Source organism: Erpetoichthys calabaricus, chromosome 8 (genome assembly GCF_900747795.2).
Source record: "Erpetoichthys calabaricus chromosome 8, fErpCal1.3, whole genome shotgun sequence".
NCBI lineage: Eukaryota > Metazoa > Chordata > Cladistia > Polypteriformes > Polypteridae > Erpetoichthys > Erpetoichthys calabaricus.
In genome coordinates this window covers 88467117-88487499 of record NC_041401.2, presented here as the reverse complement: position 1 = coordinate 88487499, position 20383 = coordinate 88467117, and the positions used below count along the sequence as shown (strand labels likewise).

The window sequence follows — 20383 nt, the reverse complement described above, 5'->3', positions numbered from 1 at the left end:
TTGAAAAATGTGCACAGGATGTTCAATCTGAGGTACGGCAAGGAAAACTGAACCTTCCCACTAAATGTTCTTGTAAGATAAATGTGTCAAATTTTAACCAAATCAGTCCACTGGGCACTGAGATGGTACATGCAGACAAACGGACACAACTTCAGTACAGTAGGTGCTCTTCTAATTTGATGTGAACACAATTAAAAGGGCTAGAATTAAAGAAATTAACTCTATAAAACTGCTGCCTGATCATTGTAGTTAAAAAGTATATAAACCTTCAAAATCTATTTTTAGGAAGACCCCACAAACAAAGTATTTTGTGACCAAAAGTCACATAATTGTATACAGTATAAGAGAAGATTATTATGGCCATGGAAATTTCAGTCCTCACTGAAGATGTGTTATTATATAGTCTGCATATGTTTTCATAGGAGAGACAAGTTTCTTTAATATGATAAGAAATCATTTACCTTGACTTTTTTCTTGTGGAAACCCATAGAAGGCCAATAATCAAACTGCAGGTTGCAGGGATTCTGAGTGGAACTGTGAACGAGCATTTGCTAGCCCATTTTTGTCTTCAATAAACATTTAATCGACTGGTAGATTTTCCTTCAATTTATAGGTCTTACACCATATCGAACAAACTCTCAGCACCACTAACATTTTCAACATCTAAACGTTTGTTCTTCCAACATGCTTGATGCTTAACAATGGATGTTACCAAAAATCAAAAACCAAATGTTAATAAAGCATCATTGTTCTAAGTTCACTCACTTTATTGAACTTTAGCCACCTCCCATCTCTGCTCCTATTCCACCACAAAACCCAGCTTACACACTTAAACCAAGTTTTATCACAACTGCTGTCTGTGACGTTATGTCAGTTGTTTAAAATGAAGTCATAGTCTCCGTTTTTTACAGCTTTTAAGTGCCTAAAGTATCAAATGTCATTGTGCACCACACTCCGCACCTCCCAGGCCTGTCCTGAAAAGCAATTGTAAAAAGTGCTGCTAGGGTCTCGCCTCATCCGAGTGTGAAAGAGCGTCTGATGATAAACTTTTTTATTTTAAGACTACTGACATTTAAAAATTTGAGATTAAATCATAACATTTTATATACTGTCAGTCATTTGCTAACCCTTTTTGTCCAGAAAAGGGTCAGAAAAGTCTGGTGGAGCCTTTCCCAGCTAGCATAGGACGCAAGGCAGGGAACAAACCCTGGACAGGGTGCCAGTCCATTGCAGGATTTGATATACTGTTAATAACTCAATCAGTTCTTATGATTTTTAGGGCTTTTTATCACTTGAACTGAAGCATCAGATATGCTGCATGGACTGGACATGGGTTCAAGTGTTATATAATGAATATGTGCCATAAAGAGTGGAGTTTCCCTTTAAATGTATGCCCAAAAGTTCGTTGAATAATCTCATTTTCTATGTCACTGGAATATTTAAAACAGCACAATCAACAACTGAGGTGCTTTGTTAAATATTGCAAACAGTTGATAGAATGAACATTAACAGCACCGGGCACAAAGCAGTAACCAACCCTGCAAGAAATGCGAGTCCATCACAGGGCCCATTCATTCATACAGTACGAGTGGCCAATTTACAACCCTCAACCTCAAAATTTTGGGCCATGCAGTGAAGAATCAACAAGTCCAGTCTGTGTAAAGTTTGAACAATTATGCTTTAATGACATTTGGTTTTAGATTTTTGCCAACAAACATCCTGCAGGTTGAAAGAACAATCGTTTAGCTGTTGGAAGAGTTAATGGAGTAGATATTAAAACACACTTCTTGGAAGAACTGCAAGAAAAACAGATGTATGCAGCAGAAAAGCCACCCTGACATGGGAAGACTGCGCAGACTTCACAGACAAGAGTTGGGCATGGCATTCAGAACCAATAACCACTGTGCAGCCATGTTGCCTCTGGCTAAATTAATATATATGAAGTCAATGTACTTTGCAAGCATTTTCTTTAAAATGTGTAACTTGGATAACTTATTTCTCTGTTTTTAAATTTGTTGGGTTGTGTGCTGACAAAGCCATTAATTTATTCTCTGGTCTGGATGTCCCTCTGTATTTGTGTAACTCTTCCTTCCCCTTATCATCGTCAATTGCTAACTAAATTGTCTCCTGAATGGAGTGTGTGTGAGGCTACGCTTGCATGTACCCTGCCATGTCTCAGTTGATTCTAGGAAAATACTTTGGCTCTCTGCTACTCTCACTCAAATATGCTAACATGAAAATGGATGGAATCGAGTTGCTTTTAAGACTCAATATATATGAGCGGGACCCTGGTGGCCTTATAATGATCCAGTCACACTTTGCTCTCAGGGTACTGGGGAGTAATTTTCAATAAATTAAACGTTTGGGACCAATGACCTGACAGAAAGTAAAGGCTAAATATAAATGAGTACGCCAAAGCCAAATGGATACAATTATACCCCCTACCCCCCCGACCAACAGTGTGGCACTTGCTAAACTGACCTGCGGATCTGCTTGAGGAGGTAGTCACGGCGGATGTACTTGATGTTCTCGTCGATTACTGAGCGTGCTCCTTCATCCTCTGCCAGCTGCCTCTCCAGCCACTGCACAACTTCCTTGTTGTTATCCCATAGGTAGGCCTGTGGAAGAAGATAGTGGTGAATATATCCACAAGACTGGTTTATCTTCTGAGCCATAGTACCAAGTGTCGTCTTCATTAAGTGCTGTACCTAAAAAGTTTTTTGAATATACATTTAACTTTTTGCCCTTGTCAGAAAAACCAGAAGCCTCCTCTAAAGAAGAATGCCCACCTAATTACAAATGCCAAGCCTCACTGTTCATGGTCAAAAAGGAATAAGCAGCCACTATGAGGTATGAATTACTCAAACAAGTCAGACACCCGCCAAACAACCAATTTAAAAACTGAAAAGGTACTACACATCATTTCCAAAGATGAAGAACTCTGAATGGTATTCTTTGCCATGTCAAATGATGGCTTCTTGTTACTGACAAACTGCACGGGCTAACAGAAACAAACCGGAATTTCAGCATGATGTGAAGCAGCTTTCGGCTCTACTGACTTGAGGATCTGAACACCCAATTGTCTTAAGTTGGAAGTAACAAAAAGGTAAAATTACACACAGTTATGATGGCCCTGGTCATACTGGCCAATGTGCCAACTGTATGTAATCTCTGATTGTATAGGGAGCAGTGTTTCTTACACTTCAGATTTCTACATTTTGTAGAGCACACATCTTCACTGGCTCTTCTCCTTCCTGCAATGGAACATCTTTCATTTTAGTGGAGTCCCCATCTTGCTCAGGGGTGCAGCTTTCAATTATGAACGTTATAAATGAGAGGCAGCTTAATAAAAGACATCAATGGAAAATCAAAAAGAAAAGAGAACGATGATATTTAGACATTCCATACTTTCAAGAGGCCAGGTCATTTCCTTCACATAACACTATCAAAGCAACTTAAAAGTAATTTTCACTAAATGGTTTTGCAGATTTAAACAAAGAAATACCAGCAGGCCAGGGAAGGATATGTCACAGGGTTATGGGATAATCCATGCATTTTGCTTTCTGATACAGGTGACCTGTTGGTTCTGGCCTTACACCCAATGTTGCCAGGATAAGTTCTGGCCCCTCCAAACCATATGGGCCTAGGAAGTTGACAGTTGTGTCCATGTAAATATAACCTGACAGGAGTCTGTGCCAGATGAGAATGCAATATGTGTGCAGGGGTATTGTCCTTTTGCTTACTGGCTTGGATGACACAGGTAATGCCCCCTTTCCTGTCTAATAGGGTAAAACTTTGACAGTCTGGCATCAAACGCTCTACCTTCTCGACATATATACCACGGTGTGGGCATCTTATGATACAAGATATTTTCAGCCATCCTTTAAATTCAAAATGTGCCAAGCTAAATTACACAGAGTGTGTCAAAATATGAAATATGATTTGGAAAGGAAGGAATGCTGAAATTGGGAAGAGATTTGAGATTTACACAAGCAGGCTTCGTTTAGATAGCAATGTGATTATCAGAATTGGGCAACAGAGAAATATGTTCAGAAGAAAAGGTGTTAAGCTATTTAAAATGATTTGCAATGCCTCCTTAATATCTATTAATGGCTTAATTGATATTTTTAGGTGCTTTATTCCCATTCAGTTGCACACAAACCTTAAATCGGGGATTCAATTAAGCAACACTGAACGCTGGCAGTCATGTGAATTAAATAAAGCGGGTTTGCATTTCTGTTCGAAAATAAATAAATAAGCAAGCTGTTTTGTTTCGTGCCAGGCTTAGGAGTCTACAGAAGAGCCTGCCTGTAAGCCACCGATGTGTCACCTCTGGCCCTCTCTTAATCGATGGCGGTCAGTGGCTTGGCGTGTGTATGTCTGTTGATTTTCAGCTACATGCTGCTCACTAACTACACTCTGCCCCCCCTTTGTTCTGTTAGTTACGCTCCTCTGGAGACTTTTGTTCATTTCTAGCTCTGGTGTCTTTGGGGTGACGGAAGGGGGTTTCAAGATAAGGCTGAAGATCACCATAGCATTGAAGGGCTAATGAAGGAGACTGCATTGCTCAGGAGTTACAGCGTATGCAGAATATTCTTTAAAAGCATCTGAGCAGATATGACTGAGTTTCAAGGGTTAAAAAAGTATTTCTTCTGACAAAGCAAGGCAAATCAGCAAATGCTAAAATCAATTAAGTGGAATTTAAACTTATGGTTAGGTTAAATACATATACACACATAAACACAGACATTTTAGAGAGCTTGGCAAATCAGTCTAATCCTTTACCATAACTGGAGTGTAAAGGAGATGGCCAGTGATCAGCCTTCATGACGTCTTTGTCTTATTCTCTTATTTTTTTCCATTTCATTAAGCTCATTTACATCTGCCAGGAAGGGTTGACATGTCTGACCAAAGAGACTTTATTTTTAAAACGCAAGTTTATACTCCCCCTTCAGTATTCCCAGTTTTCCAAACAGTGGCATGGCTGGCTCTCGGCTGTTTAAGACAGGGTAATCAGAGGTCAAGCAGCTCCCCACCATCACTGCGCCACATAAATGTCTTTTTGACAAAACTTGATAGTGTGCAATGTGAATTTGTGAAGAAAGCAACTTCTGATCCCAAACAAAGTAAAGCTCTGGCTTATGAAGATTGCAAGAACGTTAATGACTTGTTCGTTTTAAGCTTGCATAAGAAAGCCAGATTCCCCATGCTTGTAGTCCATGAGAATATTTAATACCGTTATTAATCATTTTTAATCCGTTTGCTTTTAATTAAGAAACAGCATGTTGCTGTCCTATCAGCGCGTGCCAGGGTGCAGATTAATTGTAGCTTAAGATAGCTTGGCTTGATTGGTGTAATGTATTAGCTAACAAGACGCCAGCTTCTGAAGATACTTGTACACTACCTTGAGAAGTTGGCATCACTCCAGGGCAGCTTTTCCAACTCATATTTAAAAGCAGAGTCTTGGGTGAGCCTGCTATCGTTTTGCCTTGGTGGTTTATTTAAAGCCCTCCATTACTTTAATGTGGGTCTCCCTAGTGTGAGGATGAGAAAGAGACAGAGAGAGAGAAAGAAAACAGAAAAGCATGCAGGAGTGTGACATGCTCTTTCTTGCCTCATAACGGTCATTTAAGTCTGCAAAGCACCAATTTAGCTTGTTCTGGGAAGGCAAAAGGAAAACAATGGTGCCTGCAAGTAAAACACACTATTGTCTCACCTTTACAGCACCTTCCGCTTCCACAAACCAGCGGCGCAGCATAGCTTGAATCTGCCCATCGGTCAGCTCCGTGTTGGCCGTGTGGATCTTTCCTTTCACAGTGTCTTCCAGCAGAAGTCTGCGCAATCGCCAATAGAAGAAAGAACGGGAGCTTCTCCATTCGAGGATGTCCTGTGAAGGATTGAAGAATCAGAGAGGTGACATGACTGCTTCAGGATCTGTTGGAAGCTGTTTTGCATGATCTACACAACTCTACCCTGCCATCCCCCAGAACCCCACATCACTTTACCAGAACACAGCATGACTACATTAAAAAAACTTAAAGAAAAGTTTCCTTGTAAAATGTTGGGGCAAAAATGAGCAATGCGTTCTGTTTAATTAATTTCCTTGCATAATTAGGGGAACAAAAGCAGCCCTGAGTGCTGACCAGACATGCATTTCACGGGCGGCATCATCAAAATTGCAATTACAAATTATTAAGGCTTACATTAGGGCGATATGCTGGGACCTCTTTTTTTCTTTCCTGTTTAAATTGCCACAGACTCACCCTAAAGTTTTACCTACTTCCTGAACTGCCTTGGCCATTGCTGAAATTTTCTCAAGTAGGACTGGGCCCAAGGCAGGATCTAACATCAGTCCAGCACTGGGTGTGCACACACTTACTCATGCCGGGCCAAATTAAAGTTACCAACTGACCAAGTAAAGATATCTTTGAGATACGGAAGGAAACTGCAGGAAACTTACAAAAGCACAGGATGGATGTGGTAAGGAATTGAGGAGGCAACTCCAAACACTGTGCCACTCACCAAGAGGAACATAGCATAACATTCTTAAACCCACTTGATGAGCTACCTAAAAAGAAAAACTATAAAGCAAATAAATAAAAAGAGCTGACTACATGAAGGCCAGGCCCTTATTGAAATCATATTAGGGGCAAAGCTTGGCCCTTGCCTTGTGGAAAAAGTAAAATGGTAGTCAATATCCACCTTAATAAAAGGACAGGTGTTTGTATGTCTGTCTGTTTGCTGTGTCTCTGTTATATGCCGTTTGGTGCCAATGTTTGTGATGCACCATCTGTTGGAATGATAAACGCAATGCACTTTATTACTACATGCATTACAAAGTACATTCAAATAGATGGCTCCCTGCAAAAATTAACACTGAACAGAGAGTAACAGTCAGACCAACGGAAATCTGCTTTTTTGAGTTCAACTCAGATGGGTAGCAAAGCTATTTAATTACAAAATGAAGCTACCTTAGCCCTGAAGAACACAAAACATAAAAAGTTCCAGCAGTGTCAGCTCAAGCTACTCACCGTAATGACCCCCTTGTCCTGCATGCGGCCTGGTGTGTCATGAAGGTCAGCAAACTGCACAGCTACCTGATGGTAAATTGGCAGCAAAAACTCTTCCCGTTCTTTAAGTTTGGCCTCCAGTTCCTTCCGCTCCTGCACTGTCAGCTCCGGGGTACCTGTGGGTTGAAAGGGACACTCATGACAAGAGCACATGTCAAAGACAGGGTCACACAGGTGACACGCGGGGGACTGAACCAGCACAGCCCTAGACTTTAAAATGTGGGTCACATACGGTGTTTGAAACAAAATCTAAATCTCCTGTCATTACAACAGCACAGATCATTTTGTGAAAAGCTGCCAACAGTTTTTAAATCCATCAAGTGTTTTTTTTTTACTTCGGTAAAACTATGCTGAGTTTAAAGGGGCAGCTTGGTTATGGACTCAAATGGGTTATTTCTTTTTATTTTCTCTAAAGGTGACTCATGTCGGGCACTGAAATTTATCTGCTTGTCATGTGCACTTCACCACTCACCTCTAAAGTATTTTAGTGGCTTGCTTGACAATACAGCTGAGTATCAGAACAGCAGATACACAATACCAGGTGGCAGCCCTCATCCATCCAAGAGTCTTAGTAACAAGAAAAAAAAACACTTTACTACACGTGTCTGAGGCGAAAGCCATCAGCACACAACTTCCACTGAAATGCAAAGAATGGCAACACTGAAATCCTCACTTATTCTTATTGCCATACTCACTTTGTACTGCTTCTGTTTGTCTTTGTTTGGTGTTGCTGGGTACAAGGCAGAAACAAGTCTACACTGAAGGTTTATACTCTTCACATACAAATTCAACACCATTTGTGAAATATGTCCACTTCCTTCTCAGAATTCACCTTCGTACATGTTCTAGTTAAATAACGTCCTCTGCCAATGAAAAGTAATACCAGTCTCCAAGTACATGTAAGTGAAATCTAGTACCCTCCGCCACATACAAGTCAGGTTGGGACACATGCACTGGTACAGTGTTGCTGCACCCACCAACAATGAAACAACTCGGGATCCCATTTGGAAACCCCCCAGACAGATATGCAGTCCAGTCCCCCCCAACAGAAATGATCATCTATCTGCTACAGCCAGTCAAGGGCATCCCCTTGGCCTGGTCCAGCTGCTCTAGTCCTCAACAATGAGGAATTTGCAAGCCAGATACGCCTCAAGGAATTTCACCACTTGGCCACAGTGCCATAACTGATGCTCTCTCACAATGCAACATACATTTTAGGGAAAGAAAGATACCATTAAACTAAGACCTGACCCTTTAAACACTGTAATAAATCAAAGAGCCAGTGACCACACACGTCATCACTCCCTCTCAGCACAGATGCCCAAATGTGACAATGCAGGTAGGCTCCATGCTCCCTGTTGCATTCTGGAGCCTCTTGAACCCACCACCATCAATACCATAACTGACATGAGCCAGGCAGATGAGGACACACACATACAACAAGGTTGTAGTTACAAAGGCTTTTATTAAGACAATTAAAACAAAACAGTGTTCAAATTATAGTGCGGTGCAGTCAAATCAAGTAATAAATTAACAATCCAGAAAAACTGAAAAACAAATCTCAAATGAACCCCAAAATGGATACCAGCTTCATTTTATTCTCAAACTTGCTTAACCCAATTGAGGGCTGTGGATGTCCAGAGTTTTACTGGTTATACTGGATGCAAGCTGGGTAACACACACACATACTCCCTGGCACTCTCACTCACACAGGGCCAACTTGGAATTGCCACTTATAACAACACACACATCTTTTAGTGATGTGTGAGGAAAAACAGAATACCCAGAGAAAAAAACAGTACAGACATCCGGAGCAGCACTTGTCACCATACGCCATCCCAAAGAATACAAATCAGGCCACAAACTGGAAAGCGCACAAGTCATCAACTGGTCCATCACTAGGTACATCTCAATTACGCAAACTTTATATTATCGCCACCCTCCTACCAGTTTAATGAAGATCTGTGCCTGGGCACTAACACAACATAACATGTAACCTCCAAGGTGGAGTCGGCAAGGTTGGCACGAAATGTCATGCTGTAAGGCGTAGAGGGACACTCCAGGTCCTAAAAAGGGATCAGATTCAGTGACTAATGAGAACAGCCACCCAAATTTAAACATGCACAGACAAAGGCTCATATGGCAAATCACGACAAACATTAAGAAATTCAAAAATAAGTTTGGGTCTTTTGCTAAGACAAGGACAACTGCATATAAAGCCTTTGGCCATTGCTTACCAGTGGTTTAGCTGCCCAGTTATGTGGTGTGCCCAGTAGGCATCCCTGGCAGCCACCTACAGGGCCAAAGGTGACAGGGGAGACTGTTAATGTTAATGACTGTTAATGAGGAGATGTTAAGCTTATGGCAGTTTTCTGCTCAGTTCAAAGTCACAACACTAGCGTATGAACTTAAAAGAGAAATGCCAAACACATCTTGAAAAGGATGGTGGGAGGTGGGGTGGGCACAATAATGTGTGATTTGTGCCCATCGATCGCTTCTGACAGCTGATCAATCTCTCCTCAAGATTTGCCTTGTGTACATCTGAGGTGAAATGGACCCTAAAAGCCCGCCGGCTGGGCCTGCTCTCGCTATGCACTTCGATCACGTGACCGACGGGGCAGCAGCCGCTTTATCCGCATGATTTACCGACTTGCCGCCATTTCAGCTAAAAGGAATCTACAGAAAGACACCTGCTAGAATAATTGACTTTTATCAGTTTTTCAAATTCTGGCCCCCTCTCCCATTCCACTGTAATTCTTTTGGCGACCCAGCAGCAATCAAGAGGCACACGTTCACACATCCCCTTGCTGGCGCCGCTTGTTCTGAAGTCGCAGAGCGTAGCCAGGGTCAGGGTGAAGCGTGCGCTCTGGTTTTTTTTTTTTTCTTTCACAAAGCGCCAATTGCCCACAAATGAGCCGCTGCACTCTCAGCAGTGAGCACATCTCTGGGACCGTCCCCCAGCTTCTCCGAGCGCCTGCCCGTCAGCGGCGAGATTGATCCCTGTCAAAACCAATCGCATCAGTGGCAGATGCGGGTCGCCACTCCAAACTGTCAGCAGATGCCTATTTTCAGCCATGAATAAAATCAATTGAGGGAAAATGAAAAACACAATTAGCTGCTGATTGATCGTTCTCTTTCTCAGATTGAATGATTTCCCCCAGGACTGACCTGCAAAGGGTTAAGTCTGCACCACGTTCAGACACGGGCTGACAATGGAGAGAGCCACCTGAGGGCTTCACAGCGTGCCGGCGTCTCATCCCATGCTTCAAAGTTAACAGAGACCCAAGGCGAAAGCAAGAGACAAAATTTTAGGGATGGGGAGAGGAGAAATGGGAAGTGAATCCAGGAAATGTCAGAGTGGGTTTATAGCGCCTTCTAAACTCTGGTGAAAACCGAGACCAAACAGGCCCTCACTTTTGTAAAAGACTTTCCAAAAGACCTAAGACAAACAAGCAAGGAGTCAATTTTCAGAGCATGTATTTATATTAAATGCAAAAGCCCCTAAATAGTCTTCAGGTCCCAGTCTGTTGTGCCTGATGAGGGGGTTAAAGTTCTGAAACGTGTCAGGCTGATGGACAATGGGCTCTATGGACCCTCTGGACAATTTCTTATTTAGCATCATGAAATTGAGAACTATTTACTGGACCTGCCTACATTTTAAAAAATGTTTAGAATGTTGGAAGCCTGTGGGCACATTTTTTTCTCAAGTAAAGATGTATTTTAAAGTGGAGGTTGGGTATTTTGTGAACCTGTAGTACTTAATAGTATGAACAAAAAAAAATGTATTGTGATAAATGCCCCTGGTTGTTCTCTAGTTTGAAGACGCCAAATCTGCCATCTTTTGTTTATGTATTCCACAGGTAAATAAGGAAGAGAAGCTCGCCTCCTCCTGGAGGAAGACCTTCATCAAGCTGAAACCTGGGACAGCCAGATTCAATCTTCTAGGTCCAAAAAGAAACCAGAATGGGCAACGCATCCCACCCTGCAGTGGACTTGAGATCTGGAATCCTGTGGACTCACTCCTCTTCATGCGGAGGGGGGACCTGCGGCATCGAGAAGCGGCCTTGTAAGGGTTAAAGGCTTTCGCGAGCCCCCCTGTAATGAGTAAGCATTCATTCACCGGCGCAAGATAAATGGAGCTCGCAGCACTTGTGCTGCTGTCAGCAGGAACCCCGGCCCTCCGGCTTGTTTGTGGCAAATGGAGTGCGCAAAATATCAAAGGGCAGTGATCCAGAAGAGGCCCGAGCCTGACAAATTTTAAATTAGCCAGAAAGACAGGGCTGAAGAGAGGGAGGGGAAGGAAAAGGTGAAATTATGCAATGCTTTGTGTCGTCCAAGAAGCTGCAATCTCTCTCTATTATTATCGTTGCACGGGAACGAATACAACAACAGAAAGAAAGAAAGAAAAAAAAAGATTGTTGGTTTTTTTCACAGTCAATTATGACCGGCCCATAAGTGCACTCTTTTACCAGTTTAACTAAGGCTTTTACGTCCATTTGACGGCATCTATTGTGACTCGTGCTTTTGTTGGTGCTCAAAATGTTTTTATTCGAGTTGTTTTTCTTGTAATCACCGCAAAACAGCCAACATTTTATCCTAATTGTCAGATAAAACTGCAGTGGTGCCATCCAGCACTTTTATCAAAAAGAGCTCCTTTAACCCTAAAGTGTCTCGGTAAACTGCAAAGCCCCAACTGTCGGCTGTCGCTTTCTCTGTGCCTGCATACCCTCTCAGCGGATCTCAGAACATGGTCTAGCTAGTGGCTCTGTGCCCACCTGCAAGGTCCGGTTCCCCCTTTGTCTACTGTCCCCTGTTTGTCCAGTGCTGCTTCTTAGTATATTGCCCACTTCTGGCCACAGATTCTCCCTAAAAACACTATTCTGTGTTGGCATTGCTTATGCAGCTCATTAGCTCTCCTGGCTTTGTCTTCTCTTCCTGTAGCCTGCAGCTTATTCTGCCCGTACGTACAGACAGACAAGACTGTCATATGGTATCTATCATATGGTGACAGACAGACAGACAGACAGACCAGACAGAACGAACGAACGAACTTTGTTCATCCCCAGGGGAAAATTTGGCTTTTTTCAGAAATTCTTAAATAAATAAATTGGTAGGTAAGTAAATAAATAAATATGTACACACTTTGGTATGAACGCACACCAGAATGACTATAAAGCAAGAAAATAAAAAGAAACAAAAGTTCTGACTTGGCTGTTACAGTCACAGGACACTAAACAAACAGCTTCTCTTTTATGCTTTATGCTTTGTGAAGCTCAGCAAGGAATTGGTTTTAGCCAGGTTGGAAATGGCAGCCTTAGCTGCTTGGATGGACTCCCTGTGCTTCTCCCTCTTGTTTTCAGTACAACCTGCCTGTGGAGGCCTATGTTTTCAGCTTCTTGAGTGGTGCACCATATGTCCTGCTACCGAGGTAATCAGCTGCCAATTGGCTCTGACCCTTCTCTTCACTTTAGGTTCACTGCTACATGTGATGAAAAATCAGTAAAAGAAATTAGCGTAAGCTGTCCTAATTGGGGACTTCATAAGCAATGAAATGATTTACTGCGTGAGGTAGAAGATCATAATAATTGAGAATAGTTGCATCAAATATTTGAAATATTAAAATATGTACTTCAATTTAAATGCTTAAAGTCTAAATATTCTAAACTGTAATAGAAAGGTGTCATTTTTCTCCCTGTAATAGAGGTCCATAGAGGGCTACACCCCTAGAAAAAGATCAAAAAGAGCATCACATTTATAATCATTGACCATGAAATAGTCTAAAATGACATCCCACGTGCTTCTGGTTGAAATTTGTCAGTTTTAATTTTCAGTGAGTGGCTCTTAGAGGGCTAAGACCACTGGGAAAGAATCAAATATGAAAAATATTATTATATTTGTGACCAGCGACCTTGAAAGAGCATAAAACAACACTCCACGTGCCTGTATTACCAATCCTCATTTTTTGGAAGTTTTGCGAGAAGGAGTAACCAATTGGGGGGTGAACGCCTGGGGTCGGTTGATGAGACATGCACACCCTCAAGTCCTTCTGATCGATTTTACTAAAGACACCTACTGGATTACTGTTTATCATAAGGGGGTAATTTTCTGCAAAAGATATGGTCTAAAAATGGCCTAAAATTAGGAATTTTCAGGTGTAGCAGGCCGAAAATAGGGAGAAACCCCAAAATTCTTCATATTTTGCATATCTAGACACAATTAGATGCGTCAAACAGTATATAATTGTTTGTTCATACTCACGAGTTCCAGTCAAAAAAAAAACTGAAGTGATTTCAAAAATGTTTATTCTAATGAACCCAATAAAATTTTAGAAGATTTTGGCATTTAGTTGCTCTCCCTACACATCCAAATGCCCACTCAAGATGACTTTCTAGTAACGCCACTGCTTCACTTACCCATCTAGCAATGCGCCAAACATTAACTGCTCTTTAGCACGACAGCCCCTATGGAGCCAACATCACATGCCCTGCGTTCTTTCATTGGCTATACACTCTGCTCAAATTCCACACTACCAAATCTTCTCTCCGGTGGCACCCCATGTAGGGACAGTCCCTCCATGTACCCAAGTGCTGTCAGGACAGTCACAGGCTATCCACTATCCTAAACTAGAGTAATGGGCTAGAAAATGGATGGAATAGTGGCCCATCTCTCATAATGTTCAATTGTCTTTCACCAGTAACCCTACTGGCCAGGCAGTTTTTAGCCCCATTTTCTCTAAAGACATCGTGGAGGCAATAAAGTGTGCCATCTTTTCTCACACACAGCCTGAAACTGACCCTGCGTACATGGAATGCTATCCTGTCACTGTCTTTTCATTAACTGCAAACTCCGTACACAGTCAAGGGCAAGATATTACCCAAAGCCTACCCATTAACAAACAGATAAATAATGGAAACACGTCATTAAGAAGAAATAATACTGTGTTTGGTTAATGATTTGATAAAAGAAGTGTATCTGTAAAGCAGTGAAATCGAAAATAAAAATGGAGATGTGAACAAAGACACCTAAGAAAGAAAGAAAGAAAGAAAGAACCAGATCAAGTCACTTAGCCTGCCATGGTCCCTAAAGCAGAACAATGCTATTACAATTTATAACTAACTAGCTGAAATACCCGGCGTTGTCCAGGAGGAAAATAGTGTTTTTGTTTTAATTATTTGAGAAAAATATAATAAAAAAAGCACAACTTTAAAAATAAAAATAAATTAACAAACAATTTAGACTCACTAATGTGTTTGTCTTGCAGTTTTGTATGTATGTTATCATCCAGTTGACACTCGGAACTGACCAACTCTATTTAATTTCAAAAGCAGCAACATGGGCGCGGTGGTGCTCAAACATAAAGAATGCTTGCAGTCACCTCCAGTTTGCCCTCTGGTGGTTGTTCCGAGTGCCAACTGGATGATAACATGCATACAAGACTGTATGATCACCCCCCACCCTACCCAGAAGGGGGTGGGTTACGGATGATTCCACCCTACAGTATTTTTAGTCGACCATTGAGAAACGTGTACCAAATTTCATGAAAATCACTCCAGCCGTTCGGAAGTGATGCTGGAACATACATACATACTGTATACACATACATTGACTTTTATATATATATAGATTTAGGACAACTAAATAAATATAAACAGCCAATCCTCTAGGTAAGTTTATAGTTTCGCTTATTTTTAAGTTGACAATCCATCCACCTCTCTATTATTACAGGGCCATGATGAGTAGGAGCCCATCCGACTTGGGTGGGATGGCAAGTCAGTTTATCATTGGGCACACTCAAGGACACCACCATGCTCACTCAAGGTGGACCATTTGTGAGACCCTAAAACGCACCTCTCTGAGGGAGGATGCTGAACTACCTGGAGGGAATGTGCAAACTCCAAGCAGGCAGTGACTTGGCTGGGAACTGAACCCTGGAACTGCAAGGCAGCTAGCCATATTAGCTGTGGCATCGAAAAGGTAATAATTAATCAAATATTACTGAAATTCTTGTGAATTTAATGAAGTCTCAGTTTTTACCCTTCAATAGAAACAGCCCATAATAATGTTTCCCTGTATTCTAGACTCTTCTGAGCCTTTGCGCCTTGGACTGATTAAAGTAGAAATGCTCCTTACAACACAACGAGCACAAAGAACCTGGCTTGGAACATTTCACAAGTAAAAGCAAAATTTTCCTGTGCTAACTTAAGTACAGACTTGACTCGAAAGTGCAGAAAGTGAATTCATTTTGACATATAAAAACCTCATCTTCACATAAAACAGAATTAAATTTTTTTTATAAAATCGTTTCCACTTCTGACAGATAGCCATCATCTCCCTGTGACTACACCCTGGATATGGATGTTAGGGGAGGGTCATGACTTAGTGGTACACTGGTCAGTACTGCTGTCTCATGAATCCACCGTCCTGGGTTAAAATTCCTCACCCAGCCAGTGTCTCTGCAGTTTTCTAGTTCTTCCATGCTTGTTGTGTGCCTTTCTCCAGGTACTCCAGATTTTCCTTTCACTACTCCAGATATACATGTTTTAGGTTGACTGAAGGTTCTAAGATTGCTCAAGTGTGTGAGTGAGAGGTCCCACAGAACTAGACCCCATCCAGTGTTGGCTCTTGTTGAGAGCCCAGTGCTGCCACAATCTGACCCAGCACTGTTTGAAGTGGTTTTGAGAATGTTAGGAAGAATGTCTTGTACTTGAACAACAGTCAGTCAAGAGGGAATTATTTGATTGTTGTATTTGATACGGATGAATGGGAAAAATACTGAATAAGAAGCTTAGTATGAGCAGATAGAGCTGTCAGTTGTTTTTTGTGTACATGGCCTTTAAATCATCAGATGCATGCCCTTACCTAGTATAAACTATTAGTTCAACAGTTAAGGACACAAGCAACCATTGTTACAAGACATGAAAACTGAAGTTACCTTGACTAAGTGCTTCACTGTGTGAATACCAGTTTGATGAAAAGAGGCTTGTGAACAAGTTCGGAAAGTGCGATCTGCACTAAAACGTATGGTATGCATTCACACATGGCAGAGACGTAGACTAAAACACAGACTCCATGAACGTGCCGGGACACAAAGACCAACCAGTCTGATGTAGGCTCACTAAGGCAGTCAACTTTATACCTTACACTCGAATTCGCAGAGCCTACATGTCAGCTTTCCTTCACCTGTATGATTTTTAAAAAACAATTCCAACGGTTTCATTTCCCAGCAGACAATACACAACAGTTCAAGTCAAAGAAAAGCCACCTACACTATAAGAAGAAATCAACAAGTTGGAAATTGGCCAGGAATGCAAACAAGCAGGCATGGAAACTAAATAAAAGGATATTCATTTATTCTAATAGCCTACCCCTGCATTTCACTAATTAGAGAGGTAGATAGCCAAAGTTTTAACCAGATTTTTAGGAAGAGCTTTCAAAGATGGCAGAAGGAAACAATTTAAACCATTACAGAACCATCGTACATCACTGCACAGTATATACATGAAGATGTGGTCAGTATACATACCAAGGCGCTCCGCCAGCTGGATGTACACCGTGTCTATACGTCTCATTGTCTTCACTAGGTCCTTCTTGCGAAATTTAATCTCCACAGTTCCCTCTGGTTCCAGAACTCCACCCCTGTGGAAAAAGTGAAAAAAAGACTTTTCCAAATTGTTAGGGATATGTTAACTAAGGACCATTAACGTCTTCAGCCAAACAGGTGACCCCGAATCAACCTGACTCACACAAACCCTCACCATAAGCTCTCCTTAACATTGGATTAATTGAAACATATGATATGAAATGAAATCAGTTAGTGTTCTGACCAAACCAGCCAGAATAGGATGTCATAAGTCAGCACATACCTAGCCCTGCAAAGAATTTACTACAACTCTTTAAGAAGTGCTTTTGATACTGGAAACCTTGGGCTGGCCAGCCACCCCATGACCAAACATACTCAAATCAACACAGCAGACGTGATATCAGCGTACATCATACTCATCTCATGAAAGTATATCCAAAAAGAACTGTTAATATTAAGTACGCACCTGCTGTCCTTATCAGCATACATCTCCATGTGCCGGGGATTGATGGTTGGGTCAATCACCACCCAGGATCCTCCTCTCAGCTCAGCTTGTGGTGGAATGTAGACCAGAACAGGTTGTCTATACTCTCGCAGACCATCCACAATGTATGCACCAAACTTCAGGATCTGATCATACATGTCTAACAGGAGAAAGAGAGGATCAATGTTACTAAAAAGTCAGAGTGCCATTGACTGGGAACTTTACAGCAGTGACCAGCAAGGAAATGGGCTGGAACCGAGAACACTATATCAGTTGAACGCAGAAGAGGCACGCTCCTCTTCTTGAACACCTACTTTTTTGATGTAATTAAACATAAATAAATAAATTGAAAACATTTCACTGTTGTCCAAGAAATCTGCTGTACATCAGTCAGGTGTAGTAGCAGTAGTAGATTACACATGTATATAGTACCGGGAATTGTTACTTGCGTGTCGAACAAAAATGCAACATGCCACAGAGGTCATTCCACTGTAGGCCCCACCAGCTCTGTACTAAATGTAGAATGTAATAGAAAGTAAGAAATAGAACGCAAAGGTCTTGAGGAGATTCCGTTCCCAGACTTATCAATGCAACTCTTCTAATGGTGAGTTCAGTGGTACAATATCTGCCTTGATGTAGTTTTACTTCATCTACAGTGGAGTTTTTTGATAGCTGAATATTAACACAACTGTGCAGTAACAGGAATATTTCAGTAGCCTTTTTAGCTGTGTGCAATGCTAGGCTTAGATACTGAAAGGTCAAACATGAAATTTAGGTCTATGTTTATTTTTAATTTATGTTTAACTGTATTATCTTCCATTGCACTAAATTATATACTCAGTGCTGTGTAATGGGTTTCAGCATTCATGAACCTATGTGCTTATGGATAGTACCTTCTTGACTTTAAGCTTGTTAAGCAACGATGCTAATCTTTGCAGTTTCTAAGCCAATGCTCCCTTCTAAATTTGTTCTGGTGCTGACCATTCTACGTGTGCTCTCAAAATGGATGCTCTTCTCACCCAGTTACCCTTCTCACCCAGTTACCCTAGAACAGTAAGCTAATCATTTCATAGAGGCAGGATCTGACGGAGAAAATTCTACTGGGATCAATGAGGCAGGCAATGAAGGGATTCTTAATACCCAAGTTGAAGGAATGAAAGAGCTGAACAGAGTGATCCAACACAAAGTACACAAACCAGTGAACACATCTGGAAAAGCTGATGAACACAGAGGTATATACCACTTCATTTCCAACAAGCAAAGCAAGTGGTGCCAGCATAGAGTAGCATGAAAGAACACAACAGGATGGTAAGAGCCAAGGGTTAGGCCTAATGTTGGCAACTAGCAAAGCCTAGTCAGGATTATCCAGGTTTATCAGTTGGGTTTGGCAGACAAAAATGTTCAAAAACATTTATTTACAGATTGTCCTGTGGTAGCCTAGCACTCCCTCGAGAGCACATCTCTGTATTGTACCAGACACTGAAGGGATAGAAGGTCTTAAACTGGACTAAATTAATTCAATAATGGATGGATGAACCTTGTAGAAGACTGAGACTATGCGAGCATTAGCTCCACCTCATGGCTACTATGGCCCAGTCATCACTGAATGCTTAAGCCAACACAGCTTCTTTGAAAGGTATCTTGACACCACACTTAATGACGGGGGCACACACTCATGTTTTCTGACCTAATCACTGCAGAGGGAAAGGCAGAAAGGAAAAGGAGGAGGAGAAGGAGAAGCAAGCTAGTGGAGAAGTCAGAGCAGGAAGCCATTTCACCAGAGAGGCACCTTTTTTAACTTAAGGGTATAGTGAGGGGATGAGAAATTCTCCTGCAGAAGGAGCGTCGCTCTTCCCAGGCCTCATTTTGCATTCTGCCGAGTGCTTTGTGCCCAGGCAGGGACCTCAGTGTTAATTTCTAGTAAATTTTACGCTTCATGTCCTTGTGGTGCGGGTCACTGCTGCTTCTCCAAAATAAACCGCCTCCAAAATGACTGTTCTATCAAAATATTCCCAGACTCTTATAATTTAATTTTGCATTATGCTCAATAACCTTCCAGCAAGATTGAAAATGCGCAGAAAGAACATGGAAGACCATCACGGTTTCTTGATATGCCAGCTTTTTTTTTCTTTTTTTTACTGCTTAAATTAGACCTCCTAGGTCGACTAGTAAAGAGTTTTCTTTTACTAATGTCAATTTTCAGCCTAGCGAGAGCCGCCTCTAATCTTTTCCCACTCATTACACACAATTTCAAACTCGTTTGGCCAACACTGCAATTGGCTCCTAGCAGTGTGCTCACTGAGGGATGGCTGTAATTGTTTATTTTTTCCTGTTCTGCATTTTCTATGAATAATCAAAGCAGTGTTAAAGCAACTGGATCTGCCTGCTGCCTTCATGGTGCACTGTCCGCACACACCACCCAGCGCCACTTCTTTATTTATCCTTGAGCAGCTTGCTGCCTCTCCTTCGCTGGGCTAAATTTACAAAACAAGTTGACAGATCCACTCTCTGCTGGCTACAAAGGTCAGTCTACCTCTGAGTTTCAAGTAACCATAACCCTCCACCACATCGAGATGCTCTGATGGCCTATTTGCATATTCCTGACATGCTTGAAAAGAGTTTCAGGGAAAATTTGTATCAAATTCACCAGCTCATGAGGAAAGTGAAGGCACCTGGCTTTGTGACACAATGCAACATGTTATGATCTCATCTGTCCATGTTAGTGGGATTATTGATAAAATCGGTAAAGTAAAAGTGCTTTTACTATCAAGTCACTTCTAAGGGGAGGAATACAATGTGACTTCTCCTTAATGGTGGATTTAAAAAAAAATCAAACACAGATAACTAATGCACACTTTCTCAGTTTATAAAAACTACAAAGCACACAGTTCCCCTCTCACAGTCCTCTCCTCTTGCCCTTCTTTCTAGCTCTTCTGAAGGTTAAGTTGGCAGTTTTCATGTTACTTACAGTACCCAGCCACCTCTACTGCCCTCTAGCTGCTGTCAGCTAGCAACGCCTCACAGGAAGGTAGGCAGCTCCAGATGATTAAAAGGTCTGCTTCACCCGACTGCAGCAGCCACCTGGGTGCCATGTGGTGAAAATATCAAAAGGATTCTGGATGCCTCCTGTGCAGGACAAGCAATTAACTATAATACATAAGGAAGGTCACATGGAATCCCATATCATGAATGTCCTAGCGTGTAATCAGCCGGTGTGACTAAAACTGCAAGTCTGCCAGCGCACAAAGG

The 20383-nt window shown here is 41.7% G+C and overlaps 1 protein-coding gene across 5 annotated transcripts in view; it reads right to left on the bottom strand.

The window, feature by feature from the left end:
• The window catches only part of acaca (acetyl-CoA carboxylase alpha), a 188444-nt gene that overhangs the window by 12084 nt on the left and 155977 nt on the right, over positions 1-20383 (bottom strand). For all 5 annotated transcript variants that reach the window (XM_051931343.1, XM_051931345.1, XM_028807062.2 and 2 more), the window contains 5 exons: positions 17117-17294; positions 16594-16706; positions 7032-7186; positions 5717-5887; positions 2482-2618 (listed from right to left, as the gene is read on the bottom strand). In XM_051931343.1, the coding sequence (XP_051787303.1) occupies positions 2482-2618; positions 5717-5887; positions 7032-7186; positions 16594-16706; positions 17117-17294 (754 nt within the window). The remainder of the gene's footprint in view (positions 1-2481; positions 2619-5716; positions 5888-7031; positions 7187-16593; positions 16707-17116; positions 17295-20383) is intronic.